The following is a 22,070-nucleotide window of genomic DNA, read 5'->3' on the forward strand; positions in this document are numbered from 1 at the left end:
ATACATTTTGTAGAATAGTACCAATTTAGCGTTCTTTCTTCTTCTTTAAGTGACTTTATATTAGTTTCATTGTATAATTTTTGGTGGCTCGTTCCTCGGACTGCGCCACATATTGTGCGCAGAGCGTCATGGTGGAGATTTTCGAGACAAAGTGACTCTTCTAGAGTGCAGTTATCCCAGATATGACTACAATATTCGAAATTAGGTAAAATGAAATATTTGTACATCAGCTCTAAAGTTTTCCTATTTAAACGATATTTGAAGCTTCTCAGGCAATTTATCATCGGACTTACTTTCTTAACAATTTCATTAATATAAATACTCCACGAGCAATCGTCCTGAAATGTTAGTCCGAGATGCTTATGATTTTTCACTTCTTGAACTGGCGTGTCATTCACGTATAGGGTAGGCTTGGGACTAGTATTAAGTTTACGAGTGAAGAGTACGGTTTCCGTTTTATTTGGATTAAAATTTACTTGCCATGTATTGGCCCAGTTAGATATTATGTTAAGATCACTATTTAGATTGTCCGCGGCTATCGTGTGGTCATCGACTATTACGTAAATTGACCTGTCGTCCGCGAATAGGCGTACATTACAATCAATTCCTTCAACAATATCATTTATATAAATTATAAAACGTAAAGGTCCAAGAACAGATCCTTGAGGTACGCCAGCTGAAACGGGTTTGCTATCGGATTTATATCCGTTTATAACAACTTTTTGCGTTCGATTTTCTAGATAACGTTCAAACCATCTTAAGAGGGAACCATTAATACCGTATTTGTTCAGCTTAAAAATGATACCTTCATGCCAAACCTTGTCAAACGCTTTGCTAATGTCGCAGAATACTGCTCGGATTTCTTTTCCTTGATCAAGTCCTTTGGCAATAAAATCATATAAGTAAGTTAACTGATTAGCAATTGAGTCGCCTGGCATGAAGCCAGATTGAAGAATAGATAATATTCCATTATCTCTTAAGTAATTAAATACATGTTTAAAAACACATTTTTCGAAAATTGTGGCTAAACAACTTGTTAAAGCAATAGGACGGTAGTCGTTTTTACTTCCTTTTTTATGAAGAGGTGTGACTAGATCTTCTTTCCAGAGTGAATTATACCTGAAAGTTTGAAGAGACAAGTTAAATAGTTGTGACAATAATGGAGATATCTTAGCGCCTACGAGTTTAAGTTGTCTGTTGCCTATTCCATCTGGACCAGTAGCTTTTGTTATATCAACAGATAGAATAATGTCTTTTACCTCTTCTGGGCTGAAATCAATATTTGACAAAGAGTGTAAGCTATATTCGGAGCTCATTGTTGGTAGCTGCAGATTTGCATTTGCAATTCTTGATTGATCCACAAAATAATTATTTAGTACATTTGCGATGTCATTACGGTTTTTATACATTACATCCTGAGACATAATTGGTGGGAAAGTGTAGGAAGAATTGGTTGTTTTCATATATTGTTTAACAAGTCGCCACCATACTTCAGATGGTGCGTGCACATATGGTGGTAACGATGAAATCCAACGTCAGAAGGCTCTACTTGAAAATGGTACAAAAACTCTAATGGAGTTTGCTGACTGCATGCCACATTTGGTTGGACTTTAACTATGCTGACATTAAGTTCATACCATGCTATGTAAAGTTATATTAATATTATATTAATTATCTTGTAAGTCTGTAATATTTGCTATGTAAAGGTATATCAATATTATATTAATTATCTTGTATGTCTGTAATACTTTAATTTTGTATTGCTGGTTACATGACATCAAATATTATATTTGACTATTTTATTGGATTGTCACGGTTGTCATGAAGAATGTTATAAATGTTTATAAACAGCATGCAAAGAATAGTGTTGTCTGTTGTCTGTATCATTTCTGCCACAGAGATATACTTATACGACCCCCCACTAATCCCATTGTTTACTTGTTTAACAAGCCTGACTGCTTCAGTAATTACAAACAAAAGGTGCCTGCACAGTGGGAAGATCTACAACTCATTAACATGGGCTAACCTGCACAAGCTTTATTTCTGAGAGAAATACTTTTTTCTATCAAAAATAAAAAAGACCCTACCGCCCTCGTCACTTTTGAAAAAAATGTGCCCGAGAAACATTTAATTTTTAATGCGGCCTACGGGACTTACGATCATCTCAGCTCTACGATCGTTTGGTGGAACGGGCCAGGTCTGTGTTGTCCAGTAAGGGACTATGAATGATCCATCGACCCCTACCTTTCTATCTTCTGCAAAACCAGGGATATTATGCTTACAGCGGTTAGAGCATAGAAGATATATTCTTTTTATGAAATAGTGGAACGGTTAACATCCCTTGTGATATATGTGGTTTCACTTGATAGTTTAACCTTAAGGCAAGTGAGCCAACTCTAGGACTGGTCCAGTCTTTCACACATTCTGTGGAATATTCCATGATTCAGAGTCCATGCTGATTCAAAGTCCGCTTCGACGTTTTGAACACCAACAAATCTTGTTTAACAACTTCTGACAAAATATCGTCTTTCCAAAATTCCAACTAACTCTGCGAAGTGCCTCAGCATTTCCAGTTCCTGTCTGTAATAACACCTGGGACACGGGCTACAAAGTGAGAAATCACTTTTGCAACAGGCATGCTTGAAGGGAGGTAACTCTGAGTTCCTGAACGGAAGTTTAAAATTGTTGGCTTTTGAGGTGCAAGTCTCACAGTCAGGTGAACTGAATTGAGAAGCAAACCCAAGAAAACAATTTCCTGTGTTTAGGTTTAAAAAGAGACTTGTGTTGTTGAACACCAAAACTATCCGTCGTGGCAACCGTTTGTTTACACTTTCCTCTCAATCATCATTTTCTCCAAATACAATAGAATCATCGATACAGGCATGAGAAATATGACCCTTTTTATCAGATGTCAAAACACAGATTTCAGGACTTTCGTAAATTTTCAAGGACACTAATATAGCGCATTTGCAAAACCCGTGAAGATCCGGCTTACAACAGGCCTTCAGCAACCCATGCTTGCCATGACAGGCCACTATGCTTGCCGTAAAAGGCGACTAAAAGGGATCGGGCGGCCAGGCTAGCTATTCTCGAAACGTTCGTAACCCTACGAATTTCTTAAGCCCATTCTTAACACATGGACTACGATTAAAGTTAAGAATTCTTAGGGATACGTACGTTTCCAAAATGAGGCTAGGCCCTAGGCTCACTGACTTGGTCGATGTCCACGCTCTCAGGTATGCAGCTGCGCCTGTGCTTATCGGACGTATATACAAATGACGTCACAGACGATGCAGAATGATAAATACATCATTATTCCATTTAAACATCGGGAAATAAAAGTTGCAGAGAAAGAAATGGATATGATGTTGCAAGATTTGATACAATACGTCTACAGTTGTGTTGTCGAAGATGCCGAAACATGGCGTAATCCCTACCTGCGATAAACGTGACTGACATTGAAGACTGAGGGCAGCATATTGGGAGAAGTTGTAGATATTGTTCAGTGTATTTGTTGTGAGGACTGAACAAGATGAGATACAAGTTCTTAGGCTTCCCATCCCTGCTGTGACTGTGACTGTCACATGTGTCACGTCGCTCCTCTAAATCAATTATTCACACAAATATTTGATACAATATGTCTTTTTGCAGTTATAACTAAGAAATACAGAAATGTACCGCAAAGAAACTACACGTCTACTATTTAACGGACAGTTAAGTTAGTTGCAAAAAAACACCTTATTTAGTGTCACGTGATGAAGTACCTGTATAATATAACGGTAATGCGATGAAATTCTTGGAAATGAAGCTGCATCACGCGCATAGATATATATATATATTCCAGATAGCGGGTTTCCTCAGAGAAACTGCTGTTTCCATTTTATCGTTTTTTCAGATCGAAATCTGATGTGGGCAATAAAACAATACCCAACCCATGACGAGGAATGACGGATTTCTTTCCCTCGTTATATTAATTACATAATTTCAAGACTTGGCGATAATCTACCATTCCACGTCGCGAAAGAATGTTAATATTTCATTGTAATGTAACTCGGGAAAGCTAATCTGCCATTCCCAGGGTCGGATACAGCTTTTTGAGAAGGAGTTTGGGGTTGGAATGGGTGTGGGTGTTGGTTAGGGTGTTGGTTAGGGTGTGGGTGTTGGTTAGGGTGCGGGTGCGGGTGCGGGTGCGGGTGCGGGTGCGGGTGCGGGTGTGGGTGTGGCTTCACATTTCATTGTCACCCAAGTTTCAGTTGCCGGAACAATGAGGGGTCATTGTGTGGTTGCTCGTTAGTCGCTATTGTCTAAATCCACATGATCCAGGTGTTGGTCTGTACAGGTGCTACCGTAACCCTGACATCAAGCCTACCGTGTGCAGCACTGAAACACTAGGCACAGACAGCAGCTGGCCACTTCGGTGTCTTGACGTCATCAGCAGTGTGACGTCACTGTACATTTGGCGCCGCGCCAGCTGGCGAACCTCGGCTCAGTCTGAGGTCACAGGGTGCATCGAGATCTAAACAAACATTTTGTTATTGTCTGTTTCACGATTAATGAGGAAATTATGACACATAATTAAAACAGAACTACATTACGAGATGCAGGGCTCATATACCAACGACATATCATCAACATTTACAGTCAACAATATCCTTACCTGATTCTGTAAAGTTCCATTAATCCCCCGGGATGCCACAGTGACATATATGTCCCTACACAAAACGCAGTTGAGTGAGTGAGTGAGTGAGTGAGTTATCATTTAACGTCACGTCGGCAATATTGCAGCCATATTGTGACGAGAACATACGTGACATAAAAAGGAATATATAGGCATATTATGAAGAACCTGTCGACGAAGGACAATAAAACCACTAGACTATCACAGTTAGTATTTAAAACTAGCGTAAAAACTTAAAAGCTAATATTATCACTATTTGGACAGTTCAATATAAAAACAGGCCATAGATCGCCAACAACCGAAGGTAGATCACCATACTAGGGACCATGGGGACTTACAGTACCTCAGCTACCTGCATGGTTCCTAGTTGGATTTACACCATCCCCTCAGCTGCTGGCGACTGTATGCAAGATTAGCCAGAATTTAAAATTACACATATTCTACAACTAAAAACAGTGAAAGATTAAATCTGACTTTAACTGTTTGGGACTTACGTACCCTCTCAGGAGGACAATAATTTTACGGTACTTCAAGCCCCTTTGAGGATACAGCCACTAACAATCTTAGTTGCTAATTCAACTTCCAATCATAAAATATTTCTATATTTACAAGTCATGTAACAGGTCTAATTCCTTTAAAAACGCAATGATTAAATGATAACTAACATTACTAAAAAGATCCTTCATAGTTCTTGATTTACAAAAGTTATCCCTTGTGATGGAATATTCAACACAGTCAAGCAAGACATGCTTGACTGTGATTCTTTCAACACAAGGGATACAAAACGGAGGATCTTCACCTTTAAGCAAATATTCATGTGTATATCGTGTGTGACCAATACGACATCGTCGCATGATGACCTCTTCAAATCTGGACTGACAACTCAAGTAGGTGTAACCAATGTAGGGTTATATTTCATGTAATTTGTTGATACCTACTTTAGTGTCCCACCTCTTCTGCATCAGATAACGGATGTAAGACCTAATGATTGCTTTATAGTCAGTGTATGGAATAAGAAGTGGCGTCACAGATTTGTTGAGTGCTGCTTTAGCAGCAAGGTCTGCCATTGTGTTACCGGAAATGCCAACGTGGCTGGGTAACCAACAAAAAACGATGTCGTATTGGCCAGTAGCAAGATTATTATACAATTCAATAATATCAATTAAAAGTGGATGTTTGCAAGAAATATTTTTAATAGCCTGAAGGCAAGAAAGAGAGTCGGAATATATTATATACTGTTTATGTTTAGGGTGTCTTTGAATATATTTAAGAGCTGTCAATATGGCGTTAGCTTCTGCTGTAAAAATAGAACTATTATCAGGTAATCTAGAAGATATTGTTCTGGATCCAATGACAGTGGCACAAGCCACTGCGCCACCATCCTTGGACCCATCTGTAAATAAGGATTTATAATTGCTATATCTATGTTTCAATTCATTAAATTCTTGTTTATATTGTAATTCATTTGTTTCTGGTTTTTTAAATGTAATTAATGTCCGGTCGACCTGTGGCCTAACCAATTGCCATGGAGGAGAAGAAAGAAGACGGGAGGGAGCTATATGATCCAGCTTAATGCCGGCAGCAGAAATAAGTGGTTTTATTCTTAAACCAAGAGGCGGAACAAGGGAAGATTTCTGATTGTATAAATCCTCATAGAGAGGATTGAAGACACAGTCATATGCAGGGTTTGACTCATGGGAACATGGTTTTGTGATATACTGTAAAGCTAATTTGATACGTCGCTGCTCAAGAGATGGCTCATCAGCCTCGACATAAAGGCTGTCAACAGGTGAAGTTCTGAAAGATCCAAGACAAAGTCGTAGACCTTGGTGGTGGACAGAATCTAAAAGTTTTAGGTTGCTTTTGCAGGCTCCGCCATAAACGATGGAGCCATAATCAAGTTTAGACCGTATCAGTGATCTATATAAGTGAAGGAGGGTAGTCTGATCCCCTCCCCACTTTGAGTTTGAAACAACCTTTAACAAATCCAGTGGTTTCAGGCATTTAGCTTTAAGAGATTTAATATGAGGCAAGAAGGTTAAGTGAGAATCAAATATTAGACCCAGGAATTTTGCCTCCTTTACGACTTTGATAGGAGTGCCATTTAAATATAGTTCAGGGTCCTTATGCGGTTTATGTTTCCTACAAAAGTGTACACAATTAGTTTTCGACTTTGAGAATTTAAAACCATTCTCAAGACACCATTTATTTATTTTATTTAAACATAACTGCAGTTGTCGTTCAATAGTATGCATAATTTTACCACGACAGGAAATATTAAAATCATCCACAAAAAGTGATCCATCAATCGAATCATTTAAAACCTTGGATAAACTGTTGATTTTAATACTAAATAAAGTGACGGACAAAATACTGCCTTGCGGGACACCCTGATCCTGATTGTAATGATCAGACAGAGTAGAACCCACTCGGACTTGAAATTGCCAGTCTTTTAAAAACTCTGATATAAAAAGAGGCAAACGGCCTCTCAAACCAAACTCATGTAAATCTTTCATAATGCCATGCTTCCAGGTTGTATCATAAGCTTTCTCAAGATCAAAGAAAATTGATACAGCATGTTGTTTATTGACTATAGCATTTTTAATGAAGGATTCCAAACGGACCAAATGATCAATGCATATTTGTTATTAGGTTATTGGTTTCAAGATACCAAACCAATCTGTTATTCACCATACGCTCCATGGTTTTGCAGACACAGCTAGTAAGCGATATCGGCCTGTAATTTGGTGGATATGTATAATCCTTACCAGGTTTTGGTATTGGAACTACAATAGCATTACGCCATGAAGGAGGAAATTCTCCAGACGTCCATATTTTGTCAAATATATCTAAAAGTGTCAATAGGCATGGTTCAGGTAGGTGTTTCAGTAGCTGGTAATGGATATTATCATCACCCCCTGCTGTGTCATGAGCTTGCTCAAGAGCTGTATGTAGCTCATGTAAGGAAAACACTTCATTGTAATCTTCACCATTATTTGATTCAAAATTAAGGTTTTTCTTTTCCTGTAACTTCTGGTATCTCTGAAATTCAGGAACATAATTTTCTGATGAAGAATTTTTGGCAAGCGTTTCGCCAAGTTTATTGGCAATTTGAGATGTGTCAGTAATCAAACTATCACCATCTTTAAGATGGTGAACAGCAGATTTCGAACCTTTGCCTTTTATTCTCTGAACCATGTTCCATACCTTGGACACTGGTGTGCGTGAATTAATCCTGGAGACATAGTTCTTCCAGGACTGCCGTTTGTTTTGTTTGAACGTACGACGTGCCTTCGCATTTAGTACTTTAAACTTATTTAAATTATGGACAGTTGGATGATTTCGAAAATAATTCTCTGCTCTTTTCCTCGCTTTTCTAGCCTGTTTACAGTCTGTATTAAACCACGGCTTCCGTACATGTGGATTTGTAGAGGATTGTGGTATACATACTGCAGCTATCTCATTTAAAACGTCAGAAAAACGCTGAATTTTATCACGTATTTGACTGAAACATGAAGGTTGGAGTTTAGATGAGCACAATGTTTTAAATAAGGACCAATCTGCCTTAGAAAAAGTCCATCTTGTGTAAGATGGAGCTTCAGATGGGGAAATTTCTGATAAAATAGTTGGAAAGTGGTCACTTCGACAGAGGTCATTGTGGACTGTCCAATCAAATTCATGAAGTAGATTAGAGTCTGCAAGAGACAAATCTGGAGAAGAGTAGGTGCCGGTTGCAGGATGCAGATATGTATTTGAGTCATCATTGTATATACAGAGTTCATTATTGGATATAAAATTCGTCCAGTATTTTACCTTTACTGTTTGTATTTGTACCACCCCAGAGTGGGTTGTGGCCATTCAAATCACCCATTATAAGGCACGGTTTCGGAAGTTGATCATAGAGAGATTGTAGATCAGATAGTTGGAGTGCTGAAGAAGGCGGAATATACAAAGAGCATAATGTAAGTGCAACGTGAAGAGTAAGTCGCACTGCAACGACTGATTAGTTGTACAACGGAGATTAGTTGTAAGAGTTACAGGGCTATGAATAACGTCTTGTTTGACAAGTATTGACGATCCCCCAGTGGCTCAGTCACCCGGAGGTGAAAAATAATGATACGCATCACATTGACGTAACTTAAAAAGATCTGTTTGTTTCAGATGCGTTTCCTGCAGACATATTGCTCGTGGTGCAAAATCTTGGACCAATAGCTGCAATTCATTAAAATTGGTCCTTACCCCTCTACAATTCCACTGCACTATATTATATTAATGATTCATCACTTTGGTGCATTTATTGGTGATCTACCACGCCTAAAAGGCGATAAACTCCCTGTCCAGTGATAGATAAGTTCAGACGTATCCATATCTTCGAGGGACCCAAACTTATTAAAAAGCTGAATCTCATCTTTTGAACCCTGAGCGACTCTATCGCTTTGGTTGATTCTAGTAAGTTTTTGGTTTCCTTTCACAGTTTGTGCGACCTGATGTCCAGGTACAGCTTTTGACTGACACGAATTTAATTTGGATTTGGAATTAACATTTCGACCAGAGGACTTTCTAGTATCTAGCTGAGTCTTTGGACTTGCGGAGTCCTGTGACAAAGGCATAGGCTGAGGCTGAGATGGCGTCATGGCTACAGTCTGAGCAGCAGAGTCTCCTAGTGGTAATAATTCTTGATTTGTGATGGGTTCAGGAGAAGTAGATTTTATCCATGTCACCTCTGTCTGACATTCAACTGAGAGTGTGGTCGTGGATGGTCTTTTACTAACAGAAGCGTAAGAGTCATTTGGATAAACAGAGGGAACAAGCTTCTTAGCTTCAGCATAGCTGATATTTTGAGAATGTTTTATTTTATTGACTTCCATTTCCCTCTTCCATATCGGACAATCTTTTGATGAGGAGGAATGCTTTCCTGAACAGTTGACACATTTTTTAAAGTTATTTGTACAGTCTTCTGTAACATGAGATTGCTCCCCACAATGAGCACAAGTAATACGGTTGGAGCAATAATTTATCCCATGACCAAATTTCTGGCATTTAAAGCACCTCAGTGGACTTGGTATATACACTTCAACTGGAAGATTGCAATACCCAGCTTTGATTGACTTTGGTGCCGTTGGAGAGACAAATGACAATAAATATCTGTTTGTGAGAACTACTTCAGAATTGTGACGCCTCGTAAACCGTTTCACGTGCGTGACACCTTGATCTTTCAGTTCAACCATGATGTCAAGCTCCATCATATCCTCTAAAGGATGATCTCGATCCCTGACAATGCCTTTACTTGAATTCAGTGTACGATGGGTTGACACTAAAACAGGGCATCCTGCCAACGTATCAACTGACAGCAAGTTGGTTGCTTGTTGTCGTTTACTACATTCTAAGAGTAGCGACCCAGATCTCTGTCTCCTGATATTTTTCACGTCTTCTGCAATACCATACACTGCTTTGGAAACAGCAAACGGATTGAGTTTAATTGGTTTTTTATCCACAGACTCTATCACTAGAAATCTCGGCCAATAGTCTACCTGTTTCAATTGTCGATAACTGTCATTTGTGCTTTGGTCATTATCAAGCTGACGTTTTTTTCTCAGGGGGGTTTCAGGTTCCATGTTAATGTATATAAGATTCATCATCCCAGCTCCCCACCCACCACCGAGTATCATAAAGACAATGCTATCTACAAGTGGATCTCCGACCTGCAGCACCAAGGATACTGGGATGATATACTCCAGCAGAAGGATTAAACAAGTAATCAGTGTACCAGATTGGCCCATGAGCCATCGCTTTCTGGCACCAGCATCTAGGCAAATTTTATCAAATTTGAAAATTCATATATCATACAATATATACTTAAAACCAATTATGTCAACATTGTGTCCAAGCCAAATAGTTAATGAGCAACGAAATATAGTGCTCAGGGCTCGGCATGACCAGCCGATTGGTAGAATCGGGCCCATTCAACCACCCGTCTAGGTGAAGTAAGGGTCAAAGGGGTGTGTTGGGCAAAGGGAGCACGATTACAGGCCACCAGCGCCCTCAACCCCCAGACTCCCGTCCTCCACCGACACAGGGCCGCAACCCACGGCAAACGGGTTGGTGGACCAAATATGCCCCCTGGTCCACAACGGGGGTGTTGGCGAGCTCTTGGCGTTACCCAGCACCCACCACGAGGAGGTGGCTCGCCACGGGTGCCCAAAACGCAGTTGATGTGCCAGAGGGACATATATGTCCTTTTGTAACAAGGTGGGAAGGGAAATGAAAATATTCGAAAAATATACAATCCCTAATCCAAAAAATGTCACATTTAAAAGTAAAGTCATTATCCAACACGTATGCATAATTGTTATAGCTCTAACGCACATATAAACTGCATATCGCCGTATCGCATCGTTTTCCACTTCGCTACTTAACGTATATTTAAAAGCATTCATACAGTAGTACATGCCCATTGACATATGTTAAAAACATTCTTTGTTGATCGCTGTCACTTTTCATAATGTTGTCCATACTCAGATATTCCATAGTGTTCTGTAAATGTTCATATTTTTTGAAAATACAGAAAAGGTACCGAAGCTCTTTCGCCGGGAAGCTTACACAAAATGGCGATCGAAGTTGAAGGTCGCTAACACTACTTTCCGCGAGAAGATAAAGCCGCACCAATGGTCCTTAGTCGACCACGGAAATGCAGGAAAGATTGCCTGTGACAACCTCTAACGAGGACTGTATATTTTATGTCTTCTGAACGAGCGTGTGTTAGTAAAATTTCTGTGTTGTTGATATGTATAATTTTCTGAAAAGACGTTCAAAAGTAGACACTGGTAAGAATATTGTAAACTAATCGCAATAAATACAAATAACTTAATGGTTATGATTATGTCATAGCTTATTTATCATTTCATCTCCAGCTTCATGCCCCTGATTTGCTTGAGGAAATCTGAACTGCGACGGATTGCATATATTTGTTTCATGATGATGCATGCATCGTAGTCTTTCACAGAGTTGCTAAGTCACGGACTACTGCAAACTAAGATATTAATGGGTTTTTTTTTTGTTTCAATGCTGAAACTTTACACTTCTAAGGTGTCTGTAAGCATTTGCTCATAAATCAGGTGTTACTGAAGGACATATTTTTTTTGTTTTTAAGAATTATGTGTACGTGTTTCTATTGACTCTGTAGTTTCCACCGCGCACCACTCCCATATAGGCGAGAGGACGGGAACGGTTCATTTGCGATGGTTCGTCTGGAACAAAATACCGTGACAGGCGACCTATGACTTGCCACGTCACAAAGGTTACCAGAGGCCGAGTCAAAACAATAAAGTCCTAGATTTCAATTGATTTCGTTGAAATGTGGACAAAAGAAATTTAAATAAAGACACGACTGAAGTCAGAATAGTAAATGCTTATTTTGAGTAAGCAATCAACGCAAGGAATATTTAAGGAAATACATAAAAATTTGCTTCCCGCCAAGAGTATGAATATTAATGAATATATAAATAGCCCCTTGTGACAGACGCAACAAATCATTCGTAATCATGTCTGTAGTTGGAGTTGACACTGACAGTGATTTGAACTTTGAGTCGGATATATCTGTCGATTCGCTCGATTCCGACTCAGAGTCTGACTCCAATATGGAAGATATCGAGGAAAGGAGAGGTGAGTAAAATGTATGTTTATTGTTCAAGTTCGGTAGACTAGACTGAAATTATTACTTCTGTCAAGCAGTAACAAATGAAGCGGCGAAGTAGAATCAATATTACGACTGATTTGCAGGTTGGACTTTTTAATCGTATTATATTGGTACCATAAAAATACTGGTGATGCAGACACAGTACATTCGTTATTTATGTTTTAGTTGATATATTTAAAACCTGAACTGAAGGGAAAATGATAACAGTATATGCATACTGAAAATTTCAAGAAGTACACAGATGGTCAACACTTACTTGTTACATATAGTGTAGCTCCATGAACACAATGAGATTGTGTCTGAAATATTTTTCAATATAAATAATGAATGTAAACAACATAACAGTGTACAGTTTCAGGATGCAGATACATGAAATACACAAAAGTAAGAAACATTACTTTCACCAGTAATATTGTTAAGTAATATACATTGAAAACAACCACCAGCCTAACATGAAAATAGCATATATATTATGTGAATTCAACCAAGGTTGTTTCTAAAGAGATGGTGACAATGGGCTACTAACGGAGAACATACAAATACTGCATACTAATTAAGTAGATACTGAATACACCAGTTTCACATCTGTACAAAGGTAGTTTTGGGATTTAGTTAGAAGTTTGATTATTGTAGGATCATTATAGTAATAAAGTTTGATGATAATAATATACAATATTCTATGATACTCTTTACATTTTTTATACTTCATGTGATGGAACAAATATTATATAATACAATGTCATCATTACACATTAAACCCCTCTATTATCAATGTTAATATTTTGGCATGCGCCAGTTTGTATCCTTAAGTCATAGGAGCAGTTTTTGAATTTGGATAAATACTTGCTTTTATAAGTATGGAATAGAGTTAGGTAAATACTATTAAAGAGAAGACTGACCGATATTTCAATATTCCAAAATCTATGTTTACAGTGTTGACTGTAATGAAATTGTTTGAGTTACTAAAAACTTAAACACATGAAATATGATTAGCAGGATTATTTACTCCATTCTGTCTGACCCAGTCATTAATTTCACAGTATTGTTAGGTATGAAAATTAGGTTTATAAAAGTGAGTCATTACATAAACATCTAAAACTTTGTATTCAGGTGTTGTTTGTACAATGCAAGGACCATTTATGATGTTGGCAATGTCAATTATTTCAAACCTTGATTTCGGCAGAGACTCTTATTACTCCCAATATTGAAGACACTTGCAATAGATTATATTCGATTTTTAACATCACTACCCTAAGAGAAATAAATGTTTTCCTTTACATCAAAAGAATATATATTCTTCAGTTAAATGAATTTAAATTTTAATGTAACCTTCAATCCGTTCCTAAATTTTTGTCCATATATCTATTTATTTTTGACTATTGATAAACTGTTGAATGCTACATATATGCCCATTCATTTATTTGCCTGTCGTACTTCAAACAAACCACAGTAAATGATAATAAATCTTTCTTCTGGAGTTATAATGAATAGCATTAATTTTGCCGAGGTCTGTGGCCCTGTCAACCCTCCAGGTAATCAATGTGAACAATAAATGAAATATATAAATTCATAATAAATTTAATGAATTCAATAAGGAAGATAGGCATTACAATTCACAACAAATAAAGTAATTGTTGTATGTTTTGTATGTGGCAAAAACTGCACTTATTCATGTATATCTGTTGAATACTTTTGATTTAATGCCTGTATCTATCAAAGATATTGGTCTGTATGAATTGATTTTGCTTGTAGGCGAAATGTGAAGATATGATCAGTGTTGATTTGCAATAATAATACATGCATAGATAGAAATATGAAGTTACTTTTCACGTGATGATGCCCTTCCAATCGAATATTTTGACCAACAACTTGGAGGAGGGCATGGAGGTGTTAATTTGTCTGGTCAGGGAGACAAACAGGTATGCGGAGCAGTACCTGCAGGGCCGCACCTTATCACCACAGAGCAGGGCTCGATCATGGGCATTTCTTGGACTCGTGTTGGCCATGGGTGTCGTCAGGAAGCCAAACATCGCATCCTACTGGAGTGAGGGGTGCAAGAACAGGCTAACAGCAACACCATCCTTCGGGGATACCATGCCGAGGAACCGCTTCCAAATCATCATGCGGTTCCTCCTCTGCAGCGATAACTCTACTGCAGTGCCACGAGGGCAGCCGGATCATGACCCCCTCCACAAGATCAGGCCGGTCTTTGTGAATGGATCCTTCGCAAACACTCACAGGTTAGCTATTGGAAATTAGCCTGGATAAACACACACATTTTTAGGATGAATTCCATGAAATGTTTTCTAGATGTAATCAGTGAATCATTTAATCCGATCTTAGTGAATAATCAAAAGAATTCTAACGATCACAAAAACTAGAAATTGCGAACCAGTGAAGCTGTGGATCCTTGCCGAGGCGGGTACTGGATACACCCATCAAGGTCGGATCTACAAAGGTAGGAACGTTGGATGACCACCACGTCATCTCTGACAACTTCTTCAGCAGTCCGTCTCTCTGCCATGCTCTATTTGGCAGGAAGACATTCTGTACGGGAGTTGTCGCCGTCCGGAGGAAGGGAATGCCGATCTCTTTTGTTGGGAAAAGACCACCAAGGGGCACGACAACTGTGAGAAGACAGGGTCCACTGCTGGCAGTGTTCTTTTCAGACAGGAGGGTCTTCCCCATTTTATCTACCATGAGTAGTCCAAGGTATATAGTATTTTAAATTTTTGTGAGTCCTTATTGGCAGATTAGTCATTATGATTTATTTTACATGTGGCAAACACATAATATCACAATACAGATTTATGAAAGTGAAATATGTTAATTTAATTTTGAAGATGTGTAGAATTTAATAACATGATCATTGAATGCTCAACATCTACTATTCCCTTTACAGAATGGAAGATGAGCTTAACTCACGGGGCCGGTCTGTCACTCTCCCATCAGTCGTTCGACTGTACAACACCTTGGTGGGGGGAGTGGACCTTGGGGATCAACTCATTGCACTGTATGATCCCCAACTCCGCTCCTTGAAGTTGTGGAAGAAAATTTTAATCAATTTTCTTCTCACAGCATCAGGTAAGAGATCATGTTTTCCATTGGAAGTCATAATAACGACTCATCGACTCATCAATTAGGTATAGTTATTGATCATTTAACATCAATATTGCTATCAAAGTGTACTTCCTGATGCCTGACTTCCTGAAATATGGAGTAATTGAACATTAATTACTATAAATTATAGTGATTCTTCAAGAATGAGATTTTCTTGTGATTATTTGATATAATTACTGGTAGTCAATGTTTCTTCTCTTCACTTTTAGTTAATGCCTATCAGACGTTCTTGAACACTCATGGTAGAACGCCCCTTCCCCCCATGTCTGGACTTCCACATGTCCCTTCTCCACTCACTCGTCGGGAACACTCGTGTGACTAGGGGGGCTGGCAGACCAAGGACCCAGCCTCCTTCCCGACGACTGACGCCACTTCATTGAAGCTCAGACTGGAAGGAAGAGGAATCAGATGGTTCTGCAGGAAAGATCAGGACTTGGGGTCCTGACTGTTCTGTTGGCCTCTGTGCCCGTATTCACCGTTTTACCGAATTCACAATATTGGAGCAAAATCACGGTGACATATATTATATAAATTCACTGAATGTAAATATCCTTCAAATTATTTAATGGTGCGATTAATATGTACGCCGTATTTGCAATATTTAAGCAAAATCACGGTGAATTATTTAATTATACCATATGCCTTTCATGTAATATTAAAATAAATATGTATATAATGATAGATTTCTTTTCATTGTCTTATATATATAGAACTAAAGTTAAAAGTTTAGAACTAAAGTTAAAAGTTGCCAGAACTTTCATTTTGAATGAACTAGAAAAGACTTGCCGATATTAACTGTTACTAGACATATTATTACAGCTATTCATCTTTAGAAAACAAAGTGTTGTAACAGAGACTTTGTGACATTTCATGTAACTTACTTTTTATGAAGATATACTTTGAAAATATACCTACACATGTTACCTTACACACAAAAAAAGTACTCCTTACATCTGGATAACAACCTTAAGCAAAATATTTCAAATATGTTACTAGAAAAAGAGGAATGTGAAGCACTCTTTTACTAATTACATGGTTGTTTACTTCATATGATACAGCCATGGTCAGTAATGAAATGTTGTGAATATCTAATTTAACAAACAACAACTCTAATTACATGTCATTCATAAAGCACAACAGGTCAACGATATCAGTATGTTTCAAATTATCATATCACTCGTCTGCCATATTGTACCAGTGTGGACAAGACTGTAATATAGTTTACTTACCGGAATTGTAAGAATATATATTTTGGGTGGCCACACATAATCTTAAAAAGAAAACAACAAAATGAATTATTTTGGAGTAATGTGGTTGAAATATTTACTAAATGCTCGGAAGGAGATAGTGTTTATTGAATATACAATAAATAGTAACAAGCTTACTGAGTATTAACTGAATGATAGTCTTATTTCTGAGATTGTCTAAGATATGAGCATTTGTAACATTTGGCAAGCATGAGAATATTATTCTAACCAATATAGCAATATATTCTAACCAATTTTTTTGTGAGGACTATGAAATAAGTTATTGTTGCTTTATAACTATTTCCATAATACGTATATAGTAATACATATTGCTGGAAGGATTATTAAAGGTGTGGTTCTCAGTAAATCATTATTCATAGTGAAGAAAAATGTTCGTAAAAAATATTGGTTTTCTTTAGCGTCACAATAACGTTCTCGATAAAGTTCACTTTTGAAGTTGCAATAACGTGTGAAGTTGCAATAACGTATTAGTAGCCAAAATCACTTTATGCGGTAAATGTCACGAGCAGGCGCGGTCTTCAGAGAAGACATCTAATATTCGCGGCGAACTACTTTCACGCCTGTTTTCTTAAAATCTCCTGTGATTTCAATCTAAATCTTCTAACATTAAAACATTTGCATGGTAAAACAATAATTTTACAATTAACATTTTCCGCTCAAACTATGTTACCATGTCAATTCAGTGTAATATGGATATACACATGTCATGGCCATGCATTGGACTGAACATCGACGAAAAGTTTCAGAAGGTTCAGACTCAGGACAAATTTCCAACATTCACGAAATAAAAAATCACCACGAAATCGAATTTACTGCACACATACCAGGTAATACACTGACATTGCCATGTATGCCTTACGTACCGCATGACAGCAACCGAATTGAATTTTGAATTCTGGAAACATCGCCTAACTTCCCCTAAGCATATAACGTCCAGCACGTTGAGGTCACTGCGTTTATCATGTATAAAATACGGCGGTATGGCAGATTCCATGCATTACCAAGCCAAATCATTCACGTTTATCCAACGATTACGACATATGGTTCTGGCACTTACCTTCTCAGTTGCTGTCGAACAGAACTGTAAACTGCAGGACAAAATAAAGTAAATCCGAAAACAGACACACCGCTGAACATTGCCGGCGACATTTTCAAATATGCAAAACTGTTGCCATCACAATAGATCTAGCTCTCTCTAAGGATTTATGCTTTAGTTATTTTTCTAATTGTTGTGACATTTCCATTTCTATTCTTAGTAATGGTCTTGAATGAAAATACAACCGCTTCTTTCTCTATACAAGTAGATACGAGACTAACAATTTCATTCGTCTGTATGCAAATTGTTTACGGTGCATGATTATTTCTGAATTTTACAGAATTAAATTTTATGAAAATAGCACGAATAATTTAGATTCATTGCACCGAAAAATATTATTGCACTGTTTACTAAATATTTTAGTTGTAGATTCATTTCAGTATTTCTTGAAAAAACGTCAATAATTATCTCACAGTTCATGTTTTACGTCAATATTCATACGGGAACGAAGACACTGCGTGGCATGCCCTGTACACGGTCCTTCGGGGATCTTCAGTTGTCGAAATAAGCCCTTGGCTGTTTTCAGTTGAGCGGGTCTACGATGGTCGCATAGGTACTTCCATTCCTTGGTCCATTCCTTCGTCACGGGATCCGGTTGGGGGACATGGTGGCTGGCCACCACGAGGGCACGAGCAAAACAGAGTGGATCGTTTTCATTCTTGATTTGAACGATGCATTGTTTCTTTTCTAGGAAAGTGTTTAAGCCAACAATGTGTCAGGGTCGCCCGTATCCCTCGCCCATGCGTTCAGGATCGTCAACGTGGAGCAAGAAAATGTCCATGCTGTCATCGATGTTCAACTCACGGTTGCTTTGTTGAACGTTTTCTACTTGAGCCAAAATGTCCTCTCCCTGGAGCTCGTCCATGCGACGTAACGGGATTCGGATGTCGGAATCCAGGGCGGGGTGTTCTAAACTCAACCCGACCCGATCACCATCATGGCCGTTCACGCGGTCTCTCAGCTCTAACAAAACGGCGTCGAACTGTTCTCGGAGAACGACGGGTAAATCTTGGAGACGCTAAAGCCAAGCTGCGTTGAACTGGAGCTTGAACCGATGGGTGGCTATCCGGAACTTCTTGAGCATTCTTGACTCCAATTGGTAGGGCATGGGCTCCTCTTCCTGTTCTTCTGCTTCAAGTTCATCGCTGTTCATGGTCGTTGACGGCATGATGAGAACTGACAAGACTCACGCGAAGCAGGCTTTATATAGACAGTTTATGACGTCATTCTATGACGTCACCGTAGGCTGAGCAGTGTGAGCCAGTGTTGGCAGTGTTGGCCTTTGCCGGCCAGTGTCAGTCATCCATGAGTTCGTGGAGTGCACCAGGGGCGGTATTCTAAAAAAGTCTTAAGTCCTAAAAAAAACTTAAGTCTATAAAAATGACTTAAGTTTTTTTTAAAAAAACTTAAGTTTTGTCTTAAATCACTTCTTTATTCTTAGTCATATTCAATAAAAGTTTTAGACTTAAGTCTTGTTGTTTTTTGACTTAGTTCTTAAGCCTGCACCCATGTAGGCTTAAATATAGGATTTCAACTTAAGTCTAACCAAAATGGCAGCCGCACAGCGTGTATATTTACCAAGATCCAACAGATTCAATGATATGAATGACGACGAACTACTTAGAAGATACAGACTGAATCAACAAGGTATTAGGTTTTTATTGCAACTTATTGGAGCACAAATACAGCCACTGACTGGACGGAATCATGCTATTGATGCAACAACAAAGCTCTTAGTAACTTTGAGGTTTCTGGCAACAGGCAAGTTTCAATTGTGTAATGGGGATGATCACGGGTTGAGTCAACCGAGCGTTTCACGTGCGATATACACGACTGTTGAAGCCTTGTCCGCCCCTGCCATGGTGGCACGGTTTATACATTTTCCCAGTCCCGCAGAGTGTCAACGCAACAAGGTGGAGTTTCACCGGACGGCGAACTTCCCAGGGGTGATCGGCGTCATTGACGGCACGCATATACAAATACAGGCACCAACTGTAAATGAGGATGTTTACGTCAATCGACATCACTACCACAGCATAAACACACAGGTACTTTCTTCACAGATTCATATATTTGTGTTCTCAAAGCTTATTTCCAGATAATCTCACAAAATTTTGAATCGTCGATTGGTTGTAAGAAATTTGTAAACTTGTTGCTGTGGATTTGTATTTGTCAGGTAGTGTTCGATCCCTTCGACAGTATCATTGACATCGTGGCACGCTGGCCTGGGTCCACACACGACTCAAGAATCCTCTCTCAGAGTGGCCTCTTCCGTTTAATGGAGAGCAACAACTTGCCAGCTGGGTGTCACCTTATCGGTGATAGTGGTTATCCGTCTAAACGTTGGCTGCTTACTCCATTCCTTCGCCCAGAACCCGGCAGTCAGGCACGCTACAACCGGTAAGAACTATCCACAAAATGTTGGAGTAACCTCCCTTGCTAGTTTGTAAAAACTTGCGATCATAATTGGATACACATAATACGGAAAAAAATAACCAAATTAAACCTTGCGTTACATGCAAGTATATATCCAACAGATGATCATATTTATTATCATAATCATTTGAATAATAATAATAATAATATAAATTCAATGATTTGATAATAATGTGTTTCAATGTAAGAACATTAATTTGGCACTGACACAAAACACTGATCAGATCACATCAAAGTAATTTGTATCTATCTTCAACTTTTTCTAGTTTTTTTTAGTTTTTTTATGATAATGCACATTCTAACAATAATATACCTGAATTTTTTTCAGTAAAATTGAATTCAAATAACATAAGAAGATTAAGGAACCCAAACTCTTAAATATCTACTTAACACCTATCAATTCATGCTTCTCTTCTGTAAAGCTGTGTGAACTATTTCCTTTCCCAATGTTGCTACAGTGCCACTGAGCATATCTATGGAGCATATTAGGCACTAAATAAATACAATAATATCATTATTAACCCCATTCATGTTTTTTTTTGTTTTTTGTTTTTTTTAAACTGGTGTGAACCAAAGTTATTTTGATATATTTTGATATTAAGACAATTATTTTCAGAGCACACAAGATCACAAGGAGTTGTGTTGAGCGTGGAATTGGCCAACTGAAGCGCAGATTTGGAGTCCTTCATGGTGAAATCAGACAATCCCCAGAGAGAACTTGCAAGGTAAAAATGAGAAGCTAAATGAAGGGATACAAATATGTCATTGAGAAATCACTCAATTTAGTAATATCTTGTAAGTGGCTGTAATAAGATGTGCCATGTTCATTGGAGATTTTGTCATTGTGTCATTTCATGTGTTTCAGATCATTATGGCCGGCGCTGTTTTGCATAATATTTGCAAGGAACGTAATATTCCAATTTCACCAGCTGATGGTATACCACAGCAACAACAGCGCAATGCAGCCGCAGCACCAGCAGTCCTGCCTCCACAAGGTTTGATGGGAGTTCGGTACAGGGAGCAGTTTGCAAGGACTCACTTTCCATGTAAGTCTGATGACATACATTACTGATTGACTGAAGCAACTATCAAAATTATTTCCAACATTTATTAGGACTGGTAGAAAGGATTAGTTTCTGAAACCAACCCAATTTTCTACAATACAGTATCAATAAGAACAGAACACATGATGCATCCCGGTATATTCTATCAATATACTAATTGCAGTGTTGAGTTATATTACATATAGCAGTTTATAAATAACCAACATGGTAACATGAGAACAATGAGCACTGTTCACACACTACAGTAAAGTGTATAAATCAATGCTTATTGACAGAGCTATGTAATCATAAGTATAACTGAAACAAGTGTAGAATTGAACAAAGCTTACATACCCCTACTTCCCATGTACTAATTAGACTAACAATTTATGGAAACATTATTTTTCCTGTGGAAACCTGACATAAAATTGAAATAGACTGTCTCATGTTGCACACACTTTGCCAGTAAATAGTCATGTTTCCATGGAAACAGTAAAAAATACCCCAAATTTTGAAAAAAAAACCCAACTTCCAAATAGCAAAAGGCACATCTATTGGTAATGATTGACATGTATGTGAAGTTTGGTGAACTTAACATGTAAACTTTCAGAGATATGCTCAGGTCCAAATTTTGGGATGGAAGGATGGACGGACAGAGTGAACTCTATATACCCCCCTTACTCTGTAGAGCGGGTATAATTTACACCCTAAACATCAGACTATTAAAGTCTGT

General features: G+C 38.2%; 1 protein-coding gene and 1 pseudogene across 1 annotated transcript; both read left to right on the forward strand.

Annotated features, from left to right (window-relative positions):
• The first annotated feature begins 12,219 nt into the window (after window positions 1-12,219).
• LOC137282209 (uncharacterized) lies at window positions 12,220-15,816 on the forward strand (annotated as a pseudogene).
• A 3,592-nt stretch (window positions 15,817-19,408) lies between these two features.
• On the forward strand, window positions 19,409-21,231 carry LOC137282210 (putative nuclease HARBI1; the record flags this gene model as incomplete). Its single annotated transcript, XM_067813943.1, has 4 exons — window positions 19,409-19,906; window positions 20,035-20,258; window positions 20,911-21,019; window positions 21,160-21,231. Coding segments are annotated over exons 1-4 (903 nt in total), but the record flags the coding sequence as incomplete, so codon positions are not given.
• Window positions 21,232-22,070: the final 839 nt, after the last annotated feature.

Source organism: Haliotis asinina, chromosome 4, assembly GCF_037392515.1.
Source record: "Haliotis asinina isolate JCU_RB_2024 chromosome 4, JCU_Hal_asi_v2, whole genome shotgun sequence".
NCBI lineage: Eukaryota > Metazoa > Mollusca > Gastropoda > Lepetellida > Haliotidae > Haliotis > Haliotis asinina.